The sequence below is a fragment of the Anguilla rostrata genome, chromosome 4 (genome assembly GCF_018555375.3).
Source record: "Anguilla rostrata isolate EN2019 chromosome 4, ASM1855537v3, whole genome shotgun sequence".
NCBI lineage: Eukaryota > Metazoa > Chordata > Actinopteri > Anguilliformes > Anguillidae > Anguilla > Anguilla rostrata.
Window position 1 is genome coordinate 19,773,316 of NC_057936.1, and position 20,152 is coordinate 19,793,467.

General features: G+C 42.5%; 1 protein-coding gene across 1 annotated transcript in view; it reads left to right on the forward strand.

Annotated features, from left to right (window-relative positions):
* Positions 1–20,152, forward strand: part of ofcc1 (orofacial cleft 1 candidate 1) — an 89,854-nt gene that overhangs the window by 19,663 nt on the left and 50,039 nt on the right. The window contains exons 6-13 of the mRNA XM_064331213.1: positions 1,690–1,779; positions 4,172–4,359; positions 5,641–5,733; positions 6,030–6,103; positions 7,387–7,504; positions 10,996–11,235; positions 14,652–14,915; positions 15,331–15,517. Of these exons, the coding sequence (XP_064187283.1) occupies positions 1,690–1,779; positions 4,172–4,359; positions 5,641–5,733; positions 6,030–6,103; positions 7,387–7,504; positions 10,996–11,235; positions 14,652–14,915; positions 15,331–15,517 (1,254 nt within the window). The remainder of the gene's footprint in view (positions 1–1,689; positions 1,780–4,171; positions 4,360–5,640; positions 5,734–6,029; positions 6,104–7,386; positions 7,505–10,995; positions 11,236–14,651; positions 14,916–15,330; positions 15,518–20,152) is intronic.

Sequence of the window (20,152 nt, forward strand, 5' to 3'; positions counted from 1 at the left end):
GAGATAAGTAATATGCATGTTATAATGAAATGTGGGTTATTAACAGAGAGCCATTTCACCTGTATTTTTGGAGCTTTAAAATATCTGAGATGTCATTAAAACAGAAACTCTTCAGACAGAAGTACCTATCTTCAGCATAAATTAGTATTTATTCTCAATAGCTTCTCATAAACTGCCATTCACATTTGCCCCTTTATTGAAGTGGTAAATCTGAGAGTGATTGGCATGTCTTTTTACATTATGGGTTTGGGCAGATGTTGAAAATACTTATGCTAATTTTAATCAGAAGCAGTGAATCTGTTGATGACATTCTTGCATTAAGCTGTCCTTCATGCGCGGTCTGTGTGATCTGTTAATTGAAACAAGTTTGTTTAGTTTTACTACATTACCAAAGGAGAAATTAATATGTATTCTCTTTTTATGGATTGAACTTGAAGGAGGCTTTATTTTTGGTTTCACAGTGGAAGATAGTATGTCTACAGAAAGGAAAATTAATAGTTTTAGTCCGCATATCACTTCAGAAGATTTGTTTTGGGGAAAAGGCTTAATTTCTTGTGTTTGATTGTGGCTAGTTTTCATTTTTGCTTCTTTGAAGAATCACAAAGAAAAGATTTCTCCTCTGTGGTCTGGATTCTGAGATAACTAGGGCTGATCTTCATTTCTACAAAGAAATCCAGCTTTCATCAAATCAGAAACAAGCATTGTTCTCCAAATTCCTACTGTCAAGCATTTCCCATAGCTGGTAACATTTAGTTTTAATTACTTATTTATTTACTTCTTTTTCCATTTGTCCTTATCCTTGTGTAGGCACACAACTGGTACAGAGATTTAAAATAAAAAACATCTTCTGTAGAATTATATCACGTATGATTCATTTTTAGTTTTATCCCCAGTATTGACTGTCAGAGCTTGATTATAGCAACTCCGATGTTGTTGTTTTTTTCAGTCTGCAAATATTTTGGATTTAATAAGACCACAGGGTTTTCTACAGCAGCTCGATCTTCTGAAGATTAGCTCAAACTTGGACATCAAATATGTGTAGAGCAGTGACTTCTGCAGTCAACCCTTATTGCCGCCTCCCCATGCCTCATCCCCTAAAATGTGTGCTCGGTTTTCATAAACATTTATGACAATGGATATATTCTGGACATATTGTGGTTTATACACACATTTTATTGCTCTACTTCAGCATTTATTTATTTGTTTATTCAAGTGGTTGAGTAGCAATATTGGCCTAAGGGGCCACTGGCTGTACTGTGACTGTGACAATGCAAGCAGGAGTCTAGGCCTTAATAAAACACATTTCTGGCCGCATGGAGGTCAATGCTATAAACAAACAAGTAAGCAAACGCATAAAAAACATGCTTAAAAGGATAGCTTCAAAATATTTCAAGTGTGCCTTTTAAATGTTAATATTGTAGGTCGTTGGGTTAAATAATGTGTTTATACACTCCATGTGTCCAATTCAGGTTACATGGCTGAAGAATAAGTATATATATAAGACAGTCTGCTTCAGTGCCTTGCAAAGAATTAGATCAGGTTTTTTATAGATTGGATAATGGGGCTACATGAGACTTAAAACAATGCAATGTAGGTTGACACTATGATTAGAACAGCGTTAGTTACTAGACTGGAGATTTGAAGGGACTCGTCGTGATTGATTTATCAATTTATTTGTTTTTTTTTTAGAACTTATGAGAGAGGGTGAACAAGAACTTTATTACAAGATGTCAGTGATGCTGACTGAAGATGACACTACGACCATCATAGATTTACCAGGTATGACTAAAATTTTACACTGTCCCAGTGGACCAAGTCGAACCCGCTCGCAGTCACGCAAGCTCGGATGTAAGGAGGAAAAAGAAAACGGCAATAGTACAACATCTGAGGTTCACCAAAAGGGAATAGCATAAAAGCATGTGGGAACTTGTGGGCTGGTAAAATACACTACAGAATCAAAGCAGTGTTTTTGTCTTCCATGCGAGGGCCATTGTTTCAGAGTGGGCATGTGTTCTTCCATTAGCCTTAACTCATTTGAATATGTACCTAAAGTGGTGGTGGTTTAAGCAGCCATTGTTCACAGGGAGACAGCGGCAATGGATCCTGTTGACATGCCACATCTCAGTTGTAATTCCAATGGGGAAGTGAGGGATTTAAACCCTCTAGTACATGCTAGAATTTAGCCTGCTTGTATTATTTTGATTGTTATGGATTTAGCTGTAGCAGCGAGATTAGCAGCATTGCTATTGTCTGAGAATATACATGAAATCCAAAAAGTAAAGAGGATCTTGGATTAACAGTTTTATGCAATAGCAGAGCCCTTTGCTTCCAACAGCATCCACAGCCAATGCTTTCCTGGTGAGCCACAATAGACTGCAAAAAAACACCTTTTCCTTTCCTGTGGATGCCTCCCACCAATGTAGGCCTCAGTCTGTCTAGGTAGGGCTTTTGCATGATCCTGATATTTTGTCACTTCTGACGGGATTTTCCTCCTTACAGTCGCATTCAAAGCTCTTTTACAGGAAAAAAAAAAAACATTAATGGAATGGTCCAGCGCAGTTATCTGGTGTCCTGAGAAAAACCCCCCTTCTTAAGCTCACTGATCGTTTGAATCGCTTACCATCGGACTGCACACGTTGTGTTCGTCTTCAAGGTGCGCTTCTGTTAGCCCACCCACTCATACCGGCACACATGTATCGCAATATGCAAATATGCCTCCGTTCGCTCATCCCAAAATGCAGTATTCCGCCAGCCCGGTCACAGCCAGCCCGTGGAAATGGATACCGGCAGTGTTTATAATCACCAGCGTTCCTTCAGCTTGCGCACCTCATAGGAATAAAAACCTGAAACAGCCAACTCCTTCAGATTTCAGAGACAACCCTGAAAAATGTCAATAAGAAAAGTCCGGTGTGACTGGACGCTGCGGTGGCAGGGGCTATTTGGGAGCTGTCAGAATTTTGAACTTCTGTTTGTCGACCTCACACTTTGCAGAAAAAAGTGCTGCATCGGTGACTTCTTAAAGCTGTTCCGCCAGCAATAATTTACTAATTCACTCCTGGTATGCCTAGCCATTAGCACTAGCTCAGATTACACTTCTTAGTCCTGCCACATCGATGATTAGTGCCTGATGTGAGTAAATCAAAGCTCTTACCTACCCAGTAATTATTGGCTCCAAACCTGGGACTAATTGAAGCTATTTCATCTATTTAAGGTGGAACTGTGTTAGCTGGTCATTTTTAATTAGCGACAGGGTCAAAAGCTAACATGATTAACTTAAGCCCTTTAATTTCAGAATACTCAAAAACAAAGCATAAATTAAACCTAACACCTCACCCATACATAATGTGTGTGTACGCAATGTAAAAGAGCTGAAGAGCAGGTATTTCATGAGGTATGGTTTGTGTAGGGCTACTGTGTGTGCATGTGTGTGTGTGTGTGTATACACATGCGTGCCTGTGTGTATGGATGTGTGTGTGTGTGTTTGTTTTGTGTATGTATGTGCACATGTGTACATGTGCCTATATACATGTATACGTGTGTGTGTGCGTGTGCGTGTGCCTGTGTGAGTGTGTGTGTGTGTATGTGTGTGTTTGTGCATGTATGTATGTGTGTATTTGTGTGCGTGTGTGTTTGTGTGCATGTACGTGTCTGCATGCGCGCGTACATGTGCATGTATGTATGTGTGTGAGTGTGTGTGTGTGTATGTGTGTGTTTGTGTGCATGTACGTGTCTGCATGCGCGCGTACATGTGCGTGTATGTATGTGTGTATTTGTGTGCGTGTGTGTTTGTGTGCATGTACGTGTCTGCATGCGCGTGTACATGTGCGTGTATGTATGTGTGTGTTTGTGTGCGTGTGCCTGTGTGAGTGTGTGCGTGTGTGTATGTGTGTGTGTTTGTGTGCGTGTGCCTGTTGCAGTGTGTGCGGGGGTGTATGTGTGTGTGTTTGTGTGCGTGTACGTGTCTGCATGCGCGCGCACATGTGTGTGTATGTATGTGTGTGTTTGTGTGCGTGTACGTGTCTGCATGCGCGCGTACATGTGCGTGTATGTATGTGTGTGTCTGTGTGCTTGTACGTGTCTGCATGCGTGCGTACATGTGCGTGTATGTATGTGCTCCCGTGTATTGCCTGCGTGTGAGCAGGTACTCGCACGTGCACTTTGTCTCCTCCAGGTACAGCGCTCCCAGATGAGGAGGCGGAGGTGAAGATGGAGGTGACGGCGCGAGGCGCAGCTCTTCTCCCTGCTCCCCCGGGCCGCGGGCGGGCCGCCCAGGAGGAGCCGGTCCCCTGTTACGCGGAGCGGCTGAAGGAGTGTGTGCGGGGTGACGTGATCGCTCTTGGCAGCCTTTCACCGGAACAGGTCAGAGTTAAAAAGGGCATATCACTGTCACTTCTGCTTCCCTGGCATGTGCCTGTCCGTTCCACGCTCCGCCTAATGGAGGCATTTGGCCCTCGTCGCTTCCCACCGTTTGATTGGCGCTCTGCGTGTACCGTGCTGCATGTTTCGGTACCACAGTCACCCATTATGGGCTGCATATTCAGACAGTGAAGCCATGCGTTGTGTGGTCCCCCTGCATTTCACATACTTTATTCATATATTCATCACCTCTCTGTGTTTTTTTACTAGGTAATATAAAAATAGTACTGTTACTCTTCAGTAAGAAGCTCTTGTGGTTCTCTGGCACCACAAATGACGTTTGAGCATTTTATTTTATTCTGGCTACAAGCAAACTGAACTTCTCTGAGAAACTTTTAACAGCTTTTAACATTATATGGCAATATGTGAAGCAATATGTAATTTCTATTTTACATATCAATATTTGTACATACATATTGTAGATATGCTTTTGTAGAATTGCAGTCCATGTACTTCTTGATGACTAATGGAGTATCACTATTTTTTTATTTTTTTGCTGTTGGAATAAGGAGCACATGGACTATTGTGAACATATGGAACAATTTATGAAACAATACTTCATGGTACTGTAGTCGCTGTGCCCTGAATGAGAACATTTGGGTTGCTGGGCACCAAAAAAATAGAAAGAAACATACATTATCAAAAATCACATGTAGAGAATAAAGAAAATGCTACTATATTTATAGCTCTAATCTGTCTTAGAAGATTTTAAAACTGAAAAGAACAAGTACCTAATTTTATACAGAGAATATGAAATTAAAAGTTAAAATTTGATCGCACAATATGATGTAGTGAATCAAATGTAGTGGTAAGACTTGAGTCATCCTGTCTTGTGAATAACAGCAGTCTTATCTATACTAGTGGGGATCAGTGTTTTGTTCCATTACAATAGAGCGTTCGCTCTCTGACTGTTCTGCGCCCACTTCTCATTGAGTGAGAACATGTACACTAGAGATTTAGTGGTTATTTTGGAATAATATTCAAAAGCACACAGCTTGATTTTTGCGATAGTTCACAAGCATGCAGCCTTGTTAAAAGTTGTATCTCAATAGCTACAAACTGTAGCTAGTTAAGTGCTGCCGCCAAAATATTTCTCACGAGTCTGCAGGGTCTAGTCTTTTACGGAATGCAATCACATTGAATTTACTTGCTGCTTGGAAGCCATACCTAATCCACACTACCAGTATATCTGGCTCAAAGTACGTATGTGCCCTTGTTTGGCAGAATGCGCACTCCGTGATGCAGAAAGGGATGTCGCAGGAAGCGGAGCGAGAGGAAAAGAAAAGACTAATGTCCTTCTTAAGGGGAAATGCAGAGGTACTCAACTGCATCCAAAAGGCAAAGATGACTTTAGCTGTGTTATAGGGGGTTTCCTACGAAAATACTAGTATTCACAGTATTTTCCTCTTCTTTTTTTTCTTCTTCCTCTGCTTCTTCTTTTTATTATTATTATTATAATAATAATAATAATTATTATTATTATTATTATAGTGGGAGTATGTGTACTAGTACTAATACTAGTTGTAGTCAAAGTGCTGGCAATAGTAGTATTTGTTTCTTTTTATATTTTTTGAAAATTGAGAGCATTTATTCTTGTGTCTCATCATTCTAAGGAATTTAATACACACAGAGATCTTCACCAGCAAGAACAGATATTGCATGACAAGCTTCACGCAGCTTTTCAACGGTATGTTTCCAAAAGGCATTCTATATAAATCATATCACACACTACAATGCTTTTCTGATATAAAATATTGGAATGCTAATCATTAATTTAACGTGTAATGTTTGTAGTTTTGGTGGCATTTGAGAAAATGTGTAATATACTCCACATTGCATTGTCTGTGCTGTTGCATTGTGGGTAAATCGCTGTGAGGCAGAAAGAATCTGTCCATGTCATTGAACTCAAAGGAGCATCAATTTTGCTCTATCCACTTCAGTCAGGAATCATGCATTTCTTCCCTTACCCTAAAGGCAATAGCATGTTTAAGTTTTTAATAATTTTATGGTACCATGCTGGCTGACATAATAAAATCAAGGAAATATACATCAGCCTTTTGTGGTTATTGTATATTGTGGGTGTTAGTTGGACACCAGAGCTGTCAGATGAATGCAGTTTTAGTTTTGCAAAATGACCTACTCCGCTCAGCTTTGCCCCTGTAAATTCCTTCTGATATCGTTGGTGGGTGGCTATTAGACATGAGAGACTTTATACGCACTACCTAAGGCTACATTTCTGAGATTCAATAAGAAATAATTTCACATTCTTTGAAATGGATGCCAAGCTCACTTTTTAACATGTGAAATTTATGTCTTTCTAGCATTTGATTAAAAAATGATTTAATGGCACCATGATAATTGTATTAGTGAACCATACTCATAACATTGTTTGGTGGGATGACACCTATGCTTTATTTAAAAATAAAAACAACAAAGCAGGCAAAATGTTTCAAGTTAAAAGCACAATGTTCGTTTAGTTGACAGAGAGAATTTTGTTGATTTATTCTTCTTTTAAAAACAGCATTGCCACTGAGTGGCAAGGCTGCGATATTGCTTTATTTTGAGGAATTAAGAGTTGTCACAAGGAGACAAAGTGAAGCAATGGTTTATTACATTACACAAGATAAGATTGAAAGGCCAGCATTGAGTGTTCTTGTGTGTGTGCATGTGTGCGTGCGTGCGTGTGTGTACGTGCGTGTTTGTGTACGTGTGCGTGCGTGCGTTTGTGCGTACGTGTGTGTGTGCGTGCGTGCGTACGTGTGTGTGTGCGTGCGTGCGTGCGTGTGTGTTTGTGTGCGTGTGTGTGCGTGCGTTTGTGCGTACGTGTGTGTGTGCGTGCGTGCGTACGTGTGTGTGCAAGAGAGAGGGAGAGTTTGTGTCTGTTATTAGATTCGGTGCTGTTGGCTACAAAGTGGAACAAGAGAGCACAATATGCAGGTGGCTGCTAACACTGTTACCGTTCTGTTTCAGAGCAGAGAGTCAGTTGCTGAAGGCGCTGCGCAAACGCAAAGGTGAAGTGATCGCCAAATATGGCACCATGGCCGAAGTCACGGCGCCGCCAGACAGGGAGCATGGACTTCACTGGCAGGTAGGATCTGTTAACAAGCATTATCAGGACAAAACAGAGGGAACAGAGGGGGCTACAGTCTGCAGGAAAGCCGCCTTTCGATACGCGCACATTTGTACTCTCACAAAAAAAAAAAGGAAGGATATATTCCAAAAGTGTTTGCACAGTGCGAAGGCAGATAGGGGGACGTTTCTATAAAAACTAAAATGATGTAATTAAATGAAATGCGCGGAGTGAATGGAAGCTGTCAGCGATATATATATTCTCTTTCACTCTCGCACAGACATTAAAGGAAGCGTTTCAGTGTTTGTGACTGAACGGTGGGCAAAAATCATCTTCTTCCCCCTTGTTTATTTAATATTTTTCCCCCGGTGTGTGAAAGAGCGGCAGCAGGAGTGTGTGTGTGTGTGTGTGTGTGTGTGCTGTTGTGTTTTAGCAGAGACTGCTCTGCCACCATGCAGGCTTAGAGATGTAATGAATCCTCTATCAGCCTTTCCTGCCAGGGTGACAACTCGCTTTGAGGAAGGTTGTAAATGCAAGAGAGATTGTGGTATAATTCCTCAGACTGGCATTTGTGCCCCCCAGTCACCATTCGATTATCTCCCAAATTGCTGTGTTTCAGAGAGATAAAGATTTTTTATGGCTTGCTGACTTGAAACAACCAGCACAGCCAGAAATGCAATGGCCAACCTGCCATGCATAGTAATTTCATTGGTAAATGACAAAATCTTTGTTTATATGACATTTCCAAAATGACTGCGGCAGATGAATCTAAAACATAAAATGTCACATTTGGCATGCAAAACTATGAAAATATATTTCTGTGCAAAATTCATGGAGGCATTTAATTTAGAACGTGTTTAATAACTAAGTCGGCCTGCATCAGTAATCCTGCCTTGAGGTTCCGAAAAGATTGTCATATTTATTCGCATATTTTTTTTCCCTCTGAAGCCAAAATTTTTAAGGGTAAATGTTCATTGTTAATTAAGATTTACTAATTAAAATGAAAATAATTAACGCAAAAGCTTAATCTCTGAATATTAGGCTATACTTAGAAAGAAAAGAACTTTCTTTTATGCGGCGTTTCCTGTATATTAAGAGTGCATTCTGTAATCAGTCAATGTGTAACCCTGAAAAGACATTTGAGCGGAGGTGCCAGGAAAATTGCTGAGGTTACTTGGTAGTGGCTTTGATCTCATCTGTGGGAGTGGTGTGATGTTAAGGTACTTCAGGCACGAACAGAACTCCAGGCAAATGAACCACCTCTGCTATGGAAGATTGGCTCGCTTCACCTTTTACCTTCCTGGAAGATTTCACTTTCCCTCCCATTCCTGTGCACGCGAGAGCCCGATAATAACGGTGTTTAAAGACACCGAGCGAAATTAAAGGCTGGTGGGGTACTTAGTTTTACTGCTATGGGGCTGAGGGGTTTAACCTCCTGGATGCAATGTGTGGGTTAAACCGCTTTACCACCAATTATACTAATTTCAGTATTGACTAAATTGGTTTTGTGTATGCAAAGATGCTTGGGCAAGGAGATTCGGCGGCATTACGTTGGAGCTCAGCAAATCGCTTCTCTCTAACGCTCGACGATTAGTGGGCAGTGCCAAAGACTCTGCTCGGTGGGTGAATTCTGTGTGGAGGCACGTATTTGAGAAGGCAGGCATCATGTTGGGCGCTGCTGGCAGAGGGGGCGGGGTTCCTGTGGTCAGGGACACGGCTCGACAGCTGCACTTCCTTCTCTGGGCCCTCGCACTGCCATCTTGATATTATAAACATGGGCTGAAGAGCAGAAACCTCCCCAAAACTCACAGTCATTCACAAGCAGTGTTGTGTCATCTATAGTTCAGTTCCCTGTTAGTTAGGCTGGGTTTAACAATACAGACAAGCCAATTAATTATTGTAGTATTAATTTATATGTTTTATATAATTATATATTGTATATACAAATATGTAAATATATAATTAATGAATAATAGTATTTATATATTCATTTATGTATGCTGTATAGGTATTACGGCTGTACTAAAGCTATATTTGTGAAGGTCATTTGTGTTTTAAATGCAAAACTATTGAATGTACTAACTTTAAAATTCTGGATTTTCTGAACTGTGTTTGTGATATTAACAGCTGCTTTTGAGGCCAAAGAACTAAGGTGGTTCTGTGATATGTATACAGGATCAGGTCTGCTGACTTATTGAAGTACATAATAACCTAAGGATCCAGTTTTATGAATCATTACCTGTTTTGCACTGGGACAGCCCAACCAATACCTGCATAGCCTAGCACAGTGCCTGCAAGTGTTAGAATCTGTCCACCCTGCGAAAACAAAAGCGCACCCGCTATACGCGCTGTAAGATTTGTTTTTATGGCGATGCTCACTGCCTGCCACACCGGGAGCGGCATAATGAGATGTGACACCACCACACTCCCCAAAAACACGAGCCAGGCCCCGAACGGCATTGTAAATAGCTTCCGTTCATCGCAGGCTTAAACTCCCCAAAAAATATTTTTGGGGAGAGGAGCCGTTTGACAGGGTTGTCTTTTACTTCTCCGGCGCCGATACAATGGGCGATGCGGCGTCTGCTCCAGGCGGGATGGCGCGCATCGCGGTCCTCCCACGCTTTCGCCACGGCGGCTTACCACTTTCCACGGGCGCGCACATTTTATATTTAACTTTCTGCTTCCTCAACTAATCCCGAGTATTCCATGTCCCCCATTTTCCTAACATCGCTGGCCAAATCGCTTCCGATGGTGGATTCCCCGCCTGATGTGCATCCCTGCATGCAGCCGTTCGAGAGAGAAATCCATCAACGGCAGTTTTTTTACCCCTTTTTTTTTTTTGAAAAGCAATCCGTGTTTGCACTCTGCAGATACAGTGTGGCTGTGCCTCTTGATTTAAATTCAGAAACGCACTGAAATTGGCTGACTAAAGATAAACTGGGGTTCATTAGTACATCTCCTAAAAAAGGAGATATTGTGCAGTTAATTTTAAAGCACACAATAAACTATACAGCAGTACATTATTTTTTGAATGACACGTTTTGCTCCAAGGTATGGTATTCACAACCAAGGTCAATTATGTGCTAAATGTTTCATTTTTTGTATTCTCTGAATTGTTCTTTTGAGGAAGCGTGCGACATTGTGGGTAGGCAGCATTTGGGCTGAATTTGCAGGAAGACCAGACAAGGCTTTACATATGGTTCAGCCTCAGCATGAGTGAATAACAGGACATCTCTCCTTAATTGTAAACATGTAGGAAAGGATCAACTTGGGAGGGGGTATACAGGAAGCGTGCACAAGATGTTTAGGTAAATACATCCTTTGTGGGAGAGAGAAGAAAAACAGCTTCAGGACAGAATGTAGTAGTGCGGGGTAAAAAAAAAAAAAAACCTCTTTTCAGCTGAAAGCAGGGTATCTGCAAGTGGGCCGGTGATGCTCACATGCACTGATGTCACCCCTGTGCCCCCCTTCCACATTCCCCCCCCCCCCCCCTTTCCCTCCACTCCCAGGTGGAGTGGAGCCGGACCCCGCAGCCCGTGGAGATCCACCTGCTCTGTCTGCGAGCCGTCAGGGACAAGCTGCCCAGGGGCCACTACGCGGTGAGCGTGGCCCTCCACGCCCGCCTGGGGGGCCGCGCCCTCCGCTGGTCCCGGCTGAAGGAGCGCCCGTGGGCCGGGACCACCGAGCGCGTGGAGCACCGGGGCCGATTCCACGACGCGGAGCTGCGCCTCGATCAAAGCGTCTCCACCGTAAGGCCCGGGGACCGCGCCGCTGCCGCCCAGTAATGAACACATTTGTTCCCCCCTTTTATGGAGAGTAATGTGTTTTTATTCAGGAGGGGAAGGGCAGGATGTGATTTGCGGGGTATCGAAGTTCATTCAATAAGGCCTCGCTTTATTGAAACGATGCTGGGGGAACCTTTTTTTCTGAGCGGTCCCGGAGATGAACGTGATAAAAAAAAATAATAAAAAAAACGCACCCTTCATCTGAAAGTAATTCTGACACTGAGAGGGTCGGGATTAAAATACATTCACTTCCATGTCGCGGAACGTCTTTGAAGCGAAGCGCGATACAAAACGGTATCTTAAAAACAAACAAAGACGACCTCCGCAATAAAAGGAGAGTCAGTGCGCCGCTTAAAAATACTGGTGCGCCGCATTCCCGTTTTTAATTCATTTTGACTGCAGTAATTCCGGTGGCTTTCTTACTTTTCCCTTTCACGGTGGTTTACACCTTCACCGCGGAGTAATATATAGATTGAAAGGGGTTATGAAAAGTTATATTAAACAGTAACTGTGTATATGAGAGTGGAAAGACATTGTATTAAAACGTGCCAGAGAGCCCCTAGGTTTCACTTCTGGGAAATCCAATATGAATAAAACAGCAACTTTTCAAACATGACATTTAATCCATGCATGTAAATCAAACAGAAGATCTATTATTCATTTATATAAGGGCACAGTATTTTATTGGAATGAAAATGAAGCACAAATGCTGTGAAAAATTTAGTGTCTTTTCCAGCGGACTGTGAACACTCATCATGCAGTCACCATGGAACTCATAATGAAAAAAATATCAGCCCTGGTATCTAAAAAGGAGAAGTCTTTGATAACAAAGCCAGGTACTAGGAACGGCATTTAATATGCTGTCAAATATCATATTTTATGCACCCTTAAGTGCTAACATGCTACCAAAGGAATATTGTTAATATTTGCTACTTATTAGTCATTTTCAAAAAATGTCTTTCTTCAAATTGACTTTATGATGCTGCATTTATCTGAGCCTGATTATCATAACCTAAGGTCCTCCTCTTTCAAATATGATGAGATCAGTGGATTATGTTGCACGTGTCAGCACATATCCTGGCATATGGAGGATTCACATATGGGAAAAGGTGATTTTAAAATTTAGATTCAGCCCAAAAAAAAGAGTGCCCTGAAGGCTCATTTGTAGCTATTGATTTATTTAAGCAGAACTACTATTAAATTATTTCTCATACTGATTATATTTTTTAAACATTTGGTTTCATCACAATTTTTAACAGTCTTGGACAGTCGAGTGTGTTCAGCTACTGATAAGAACTGTAAATGTCAAGCTGCTAAAATGTTTAGATGCTCGGTTTGTGAAAATATATTCATATTGCAAAATAGGCCAAATTTCTGTTGCGTTTATATGCTGAGCCAATTACCATATGTGTTTTTGACATCCCTTTGCATCTTGTGATATTAAAGTTACAGTACCTACATCAACCTGTTTGGTGCTCCCCGTAAAAAGTAAAAATAAAAGATGTTAGGTTACAGAGGGTGTTTACCATCTCTTGTCACAGTATCACAGTGACTTTACAGTGCATCCTATTTTATTTATTTTACTCCATCAGCTGTTCCCAATGGCAGAAAGACCGTCTTATATGCGTCAAGCTTAGAGACGTCCGGTGTTTTCTACAGTGTTAGAAGGGTCGAGACAGCGTGGAAAAAAGTTGCCAGTCTTAGCCGCTCTGGCCTTTTTCTTTGGCTTTGTGACCACCATCTGGTGCCTTTGTGGGTGTATTCATCCAGCCCCCGACTCCCGATTACATCGTCTTTATTTCATTTGAAGTAAATCGTGCAGTGGGCCGGGGAAAGAAAGGAATACGGGCCGCGCGGTGAATCTGGGATGTGATTCCGAGGTAAAAAGTTTTCGCACGCGACTGCAAACGCCTCGTGTCACTCTCCCTTCTCCCAGCCCTGGGACTTATTCATAGCTGTTGTTCTTAGCTGTGAAAGTGATGATCAGATTTGTCTGAGAACATCAGGATTGGCTCTCTTTTTCCCCCCCCCATGCCCACGTTATCTTGTGATTTCTGCAGTGTTTTGGTACCTTCTAAGAGGGAATAAGGAATTACCAATAGTAGGAGGAAGCCAAGAGCTTATTTTTTCTCCATCTCCCTTCTCTCTCACTCTCTCTCTCTCTCTCTTTCTCTCTCTCTCTAGCTCTGTCTCTCTCTCTCATTCTTTCATTTTTTTGTGCGTTTCTGGTTGGTTTTAACGGGAATGCTGGAGTTCAATTTGATCGGTCTTAAAGATTCTTGCGAGGCTGCTCATGAATCCATACCGGGCCCACGGTCTTTATGCAGTGTTTACTTCTGGTGGGAAGCATACGATTCTAAATCGGAATATAGAAGGGAGAGAAAGAGAATGAAGGCTTGGGATGATAAACAAAAATCTCTGGAATTTTCCCCAATCTTATTATTCTTCTTTTTTTATCTTTGTTTGTTTCTCTTTTATATTCCAAGGGCCTCTTTTCGTCAAGTGTTCCCGAAGAATGATGACAATAAAGTGAACCGGAATGCACAATTTTTATAATGTTTTCTTCCCCCCTCTCAGTCTGCTTAAAAAAGCTGTTTTTAATGAAATCTGATAGTTGTAATGGGCTAATTGCAGGCACCATGGGCTAAGGCATATTGAAACATGTGTTTCTGTTTGATATTCTGTTGTGCCCATACCTTGGACCTGCTAGGCCAGCTCCCCCCTCCCATCCTTTGTTTATGCTTGTTTCAGTAAATGAACAATAGAAGATTTTTTTAATATCCATAATATGCAGCATTATGCCATAAATTGTGCCTTGACTCAGGAGAAACCCATCATTTTTCAGGTGCTGCTGAAAGCAGATTAGCAGGGATACACATGATTTATGTGATAAAACAAGTCTTCTCTATTTTCCATTAGAACTAACAGAGGGATGAAATATTCTCTGGTGATTGATGACGCGGCGTGCTCTTCTCTGTCACTTCATTTTTTAGACGGAATTCAAGTCTAGTGCTCCTTGAGTAAATAAAAATCTATTTGTTAGCCGTGACCACTGAATCATTTTCGCGGGTTTTAAATTCAACTACGATAGCTGACATATAATAATAAATACATATATAGTCATGAAACATATATATCACATATAGTGCTTACTGTAGATATCTTACGCAGTCATAATCATGAATATGTGCATTCCTAATCATTAGGTTTGTTTCTGTTTTCTACTGCTTCTCGAGCTATGCCCATCGTTTGGAAGAGTCTCTCACCGCCGTTACGATTTGCGCCCTGTCCGCTGAAGATCCACTGAAAGGAGAGTCGGGAGGCCTGCTCCAGTCTGGGCGGCCTGCGCCTGACGCGCTCTGTTTGCACCGCGTGCGCAGGTCCTGCCCGCGTCGAGCGACGTGGTGCCGTCGATGGTCCTGCAGTTCCGCCTCCTCTCCTTTCCCGGGGAGCGCAGTCACGTCAGCACCGTGGCGGCCTGGGGCGCCTTCCCCGTCTGCGGCTGCGGCTTCGACATCGTCCAGGGGAAGTTCAGAACCCCCCTCCTGAGGGGCGAGCGGGCCCCGGCGCTCGACCAGTTCCGCAAGGTGGAGGAGCTGATGTCGTCCGACCTGGACAACTGGTTGTGCAACCTGTACTTTCAGGTGCGCTCGCGTGACTCACGCCCCGTTTGTGCACCGCGGTTTGGTAGGTCGCCGAGTGCGTGCGCCAGTGCGTTTACCCTACGTGAACCTGGTGGAGTTCGAAGGCGAGTGCGTGCTAAAAATGCTTTAGCATGGAACTTGGAGACTGGCCCTGAATTGTAAACAAACTGCAAAATATGTCCGGATGCTCTGCAAGTGGTGCATTGGTCCAGTTAACCAACAGCTTAATTGCATTACAGAACAAAACACAGCTTTCTGTTATTACAACAGTACATGGATTCCAATTCATTAACATAATAATAATGCCAATAGTCCTAATAATATTAACAGCTAAATGTGTTGGGAAGCTGTGTCTCAGGGCACAATGTTCTGCATGACTGAACTCACACTCAGTCTGTGGGGCCCCCGGCTGCAGGTAAAGAAGCTCCCTCGAGGTGCCTCCGACGGGGCGGAGTACAGCGTGGCCCTGGAGGTCCCCTCCCAATCCCAGCCGTGCGCGGGTGGCGCCCAGGGGCGCGGCTGCGGGACCGTGGAGCCCCAGCCCCAGGGGTCCCCGCTCAGCCTATCCGCGCGCTCCAGGTGCTCCTCCGCGTCACTGCGAGGTACGCCGCCGCCGCCACCGCTGCGGGGGACAAATGTCACTGAAGGTCAGGGGCAGGTAGGGGAGAAGCACCAGACCTCGGTAGCCGTCCTCTGGGGTAATCAAGGGTGGATGTGTGTCCGCCTACCATTTCCTATGCAAAAGTCACCCACTGTTGATACACAACATGCATTAATATTGTCCACAAGCACGTATTTGCATTATTGCACGCAACATATGCTCATCAGTGCACATACTGTGCATGAGACGCAGTGAAACCGCATGCCACAACTCGTAATATAGTCGATGCTTTCGCGTTGTGTTTATTTTGTTGTGTCACGTCGTTTATTAGTCTTAGTAGATCTTATTATGTTTTATGCATTCTCCTCTTCCTCCTCTTAAGTTTTATTTTATGTACTCTCCTCTCCAGTTGTAATGGCAGGGCACATTTATTATATATTGTACCAATCAAAAGTATATAGAGCCATCTCCATCTAAAGCCATAATCAGTGCAATCAGAATGTTACAACAACAAACAATGAACACAATTAGGGTGACAATGAACCATAAAATATACGGCCGAATGCGCTAAAATGGGGGAAGGAAGCACTTCTGGAGGAACTCATTTAACCTTTCCGTGTGTGATTTGCATATTTATATTTTTGAGCTGTGGATATGCTACATTTGTTTGGGAAACAACGATGAGAACAAAGGGCCACATGCAGGGATGAAGCTCATAGGACACGTCGCGTGTGTTTAAAGGGTTTAGGGAATATGAATCGAATTCTAAATGGCAGGGCTGGATGTTCGTTTCGCGAGCTGGTATTAGCATGAGGGGGGAGTGAAAGGGGTGGTCGTGACTCGTGACACCAGTTGATTTTGAACCTGGACGATAATTTGTTTGGTGCTTTACTGCTCCGAGCATGAAGTGTCTGCCTCTCACGCAGAATGTTAAGAATCAGAACCAGTCTACAATTTGTAAACATCACAAATGTCTCATAGCGCAACAATCTCATGTCCCTGCAGTTGGTAGTTTGGAAACTTTAAGGCACATCAAAGTTTCCATTACAACTTTTATTTGAGTAAGCCTGTCTGGCGCACTGAAGTGATGTTAGATGTGCTGTCTAGCGTGATGGATTTCTGTTGAAGAGAATCTGGTTAGAAAGGAAGCTCCAAAGGAGTGAAGGCATCGAATGAAGGCTCTCGCCAATTATAATTGTCTCTGCTCGGGCACTATTAGTGCCTGTCAGCAGTAGGCTGTTTTGCATGTGGCATTTACAATGGAGCAGTGGGAGTGGTGTACAAGGTCGTACAAATATGTGGGATTGTTAGCAATGTGAGACTGATCAGCATACATTGTATAGAGTATTAGGGTTAGGATATAAAAATTTTGAGGCATTGTTTGGAAATACTTTTATCAGCATGGTGTTGATAAAATATGTGCTGCAGCACCTGGTTGAAGACCAGACTTGGATGCGTACGCACTGGTTCTGCAGCCAAGGCCAATGACCCCAGTGCCAGTGGGGAAGTTGTACGGCTATCGGGCACGGGAGCCTTTGGGCTAAGGCCTCAAGTTTCCCAAACAACCTGGGTATTAAAAAGCCTTGAGTGGAAGCAGACAGGAATCACGCAGCAGGTACCAGAGGGACGTGCACTCGAGTGAGCCCCAGTCCCGTTTTCCGCGCTGATAATTTAGGGAATGGAAATGATCCTTACAAATTGGGGTTAACAATTAAACCTACTCCCCTCCATGCTGGGGATAGCTGCCAAGGTCACCAGGGTCCACTATGAGCGTGGAGAAAAGTGCACTGGATATTTATTCTAGCATAAATCAGTCACTGGTACTTACACCTGAAGGGATAGAATTTATTATATATGAACGTGTGGAGAACATGCATTTCTAAGTAATTACTAATAGGGGACTTTATTTATCGAACCCCAGTGGATGTCATCGTGCACCATTGAGTGTCACATTAGTAAAATGGGGTCCAACCGACCTGAACAGCTCACACAATTCTGTCAGACATTTCTGCTTTCGCACCTGTTTACTGCGAAGTTGCCACTGCCAAGACTGTGAGGTTTATATGTGGGTGTGGACCAGAAAGCGTTGCCTGTTTCTTATGAAGCAAGAGTGATTTATGCATGCCCTAATGTATTTGTTCACAAAATCCCTGGCTGGATCGTAACACTTGATGTGTTAAGCTCTCTTCACCCAAAAAATGTGTTAATGTTGACAGATAAGACATCCAGTACTTCAAGTACTTTGACTCCACCTGTCTTACAGGTTGAGAGTTGAGAGATAATACATGGAATTTCACTGGGTTTGCCCAGAGAAACTGCATATTAACATGTGCTATTATACCTCCACTGTAGATAATCCGTATCTTATTATACACACTTTTATTGTATATCCATGCATGCCCCGCCCTGAATGAGTTAAGTATCAAATGCAGACTCGTTTGGTATTGATCTAGCGCAAAGACGAGCCTCCATTATTAATACATCATTTTTTTTGGCAGCACTCATCTTTATTTAACACTGCTTAAAAGTTTCTGGGGTGCTCAGCTTTAAACATCACACAGCCTTTTTAATTACAAATGAGTTGTGACAGGTCTGCTGGGTAGTAACCTGGCCCATTTTAACGTGATGCTGTCTGACAGCTCCATAGTGTTCTCAGAGTGGAGCAACATGTGGAAGAAATTGTTCTTTTACATTTCACAGCTTGTCACTTCCTCTGCAGGACAACCTTTGACCTCCCACAGAGATCCTAACACCCACAGGGGAAGTGTCCCCACTGGTGTTGGGGAAGTACTGCAGGAGATTTATGCTCCTCCACACAGGCGACGAGGGCCGGCCTCAAAACACCAGGCCGGGAGTCGCTGGAGGAGTGAACCTGCTCTCAAACCAAAGCGGAGGGCGTCTCCGATTTCACATCACGGGCGAAGTTTTAAATGCAGTGCGAAGTTTATGTCGCGTTTACGCAAAAAATTTATTCTGGGAGCTTTTGGAGGAGCAAAAGAAAGAGGGTCACAGTATTCAGATGTTGTACTTTGGTCTTAAAGGCGGCTCCTTTCGTGCCAAGGCTTTGAGTTTCATCCAGAGATCATTTCAAGTTTAAAGGAACACAGGAAAGACACCTTTAACCTATCCTGAAGTGATAATCGAATTCAGAACATGAAATGAAATGATAAGACTTATCAGATGTCTAGCGCTCAGGCCAATGTTAAGACCCCAAATGTCTTTACAATGAACTTACCTTGGTTTATGATCTGTGTCGACAGAGGACTTTCTGTTCTTCATGTTATGAAGGTGAAGGTTTGAGGATTGTTTGGAGGATGTGGAAGGAGAGTCGTTCTGTCTACTGCTTAGCCCTACCCACACGTCTGCATGTGTAAAGCTTACATTGCACACACTGTACCCAAAGCTCTTCTGTTGGCATGAAAAGCTGTATGTACGTGTATTTGTGTGTGTGTGTGTGTGTGTGTGCATGCATGAATGTGTATGTAGGTGTGTGTGTGTGTGTGTATGTGTGACAGTTTGCAACAAAAAAAGAATGTAATCATAATATTACATAATTTATAAAGAGCAGAATATTCCACAGTAATATATAATGTCGCTGGAAGCGTTATGGGTCAAATGACCTTTACCGTTAACTGGACGATCTGTTCACACTGGGTTTGTTTGAATTAAAGTGACTAATTAAATTAGGATTTTATTGTGCGACTGCTTTTCAGTATACTGTATATTCGTCCTGAGGACACAATGTGTCCTAAATGTTACAGTGTTATAAATATTGCACAAAATACGTATCTCAGTACCACAGTTTATAGCATGCATTTTGCAGTCACTCTTCAGCTATGTCATCAGAATATATGCTCTTTTTAACTGGATGACAATTTCTTGGACTTCATGACTAATCTCTTAGGAGTGCATCTGTGTACCTCCAGGATGAGATCCCTTAGGATAGGGTAGTGGTAATGAGGGGTTAAATGCAATGCAGTATCATACCCTTTCAATCACTGTGTATCTTTTCCCCTATTAATTATCCACTGTCAGTGCCTTTAAACAGTTCTTTACTCTTGAAGTTGACATTTTAACCTTTGCAATTCACAGTTTGAGTATATAAATATGAAGGCATGAAATGAATAGAAATAGAACAAGACCCTTGAGAAACTCTTTATTTTAAATTCATGGGCCAAGATGTTTTGAAGAAATGTTATTTTATTCTATTGTTACACATAACAATACGATGACAATATGTTTGAATATTGCTCTCATGTATAGTAGGAGAATTCATAAAGCTCTTTCATCTCAAATATTCTCAGACAGAATTGTAATTGTGTTCTCAGACTTTCTAGCTGTCATGCTACAGTAAAACATAGCCCATTAGACAGTCGTTTGTAAAACCCAAAAGTTATTCAAAAAAAAAAAAAACACACAAAAGCAACAATATATTTACATTAATATGTTTACTGTGTGCATTCATCAACAAAAGGGAAAACTCAAGGGTAATTAATAATTCATGTCTCCAAGGTCCATTGCACCTCTTGGCCAATCACAGCCCAGGTGAGGGAGACCAGCTCGGCCGGTCATGGTGTTCTCTTAGTGAAGGGCCCGGTCCTTCGCCGTGAGTGGCCAGGGGCCATTTTCTTCAGTG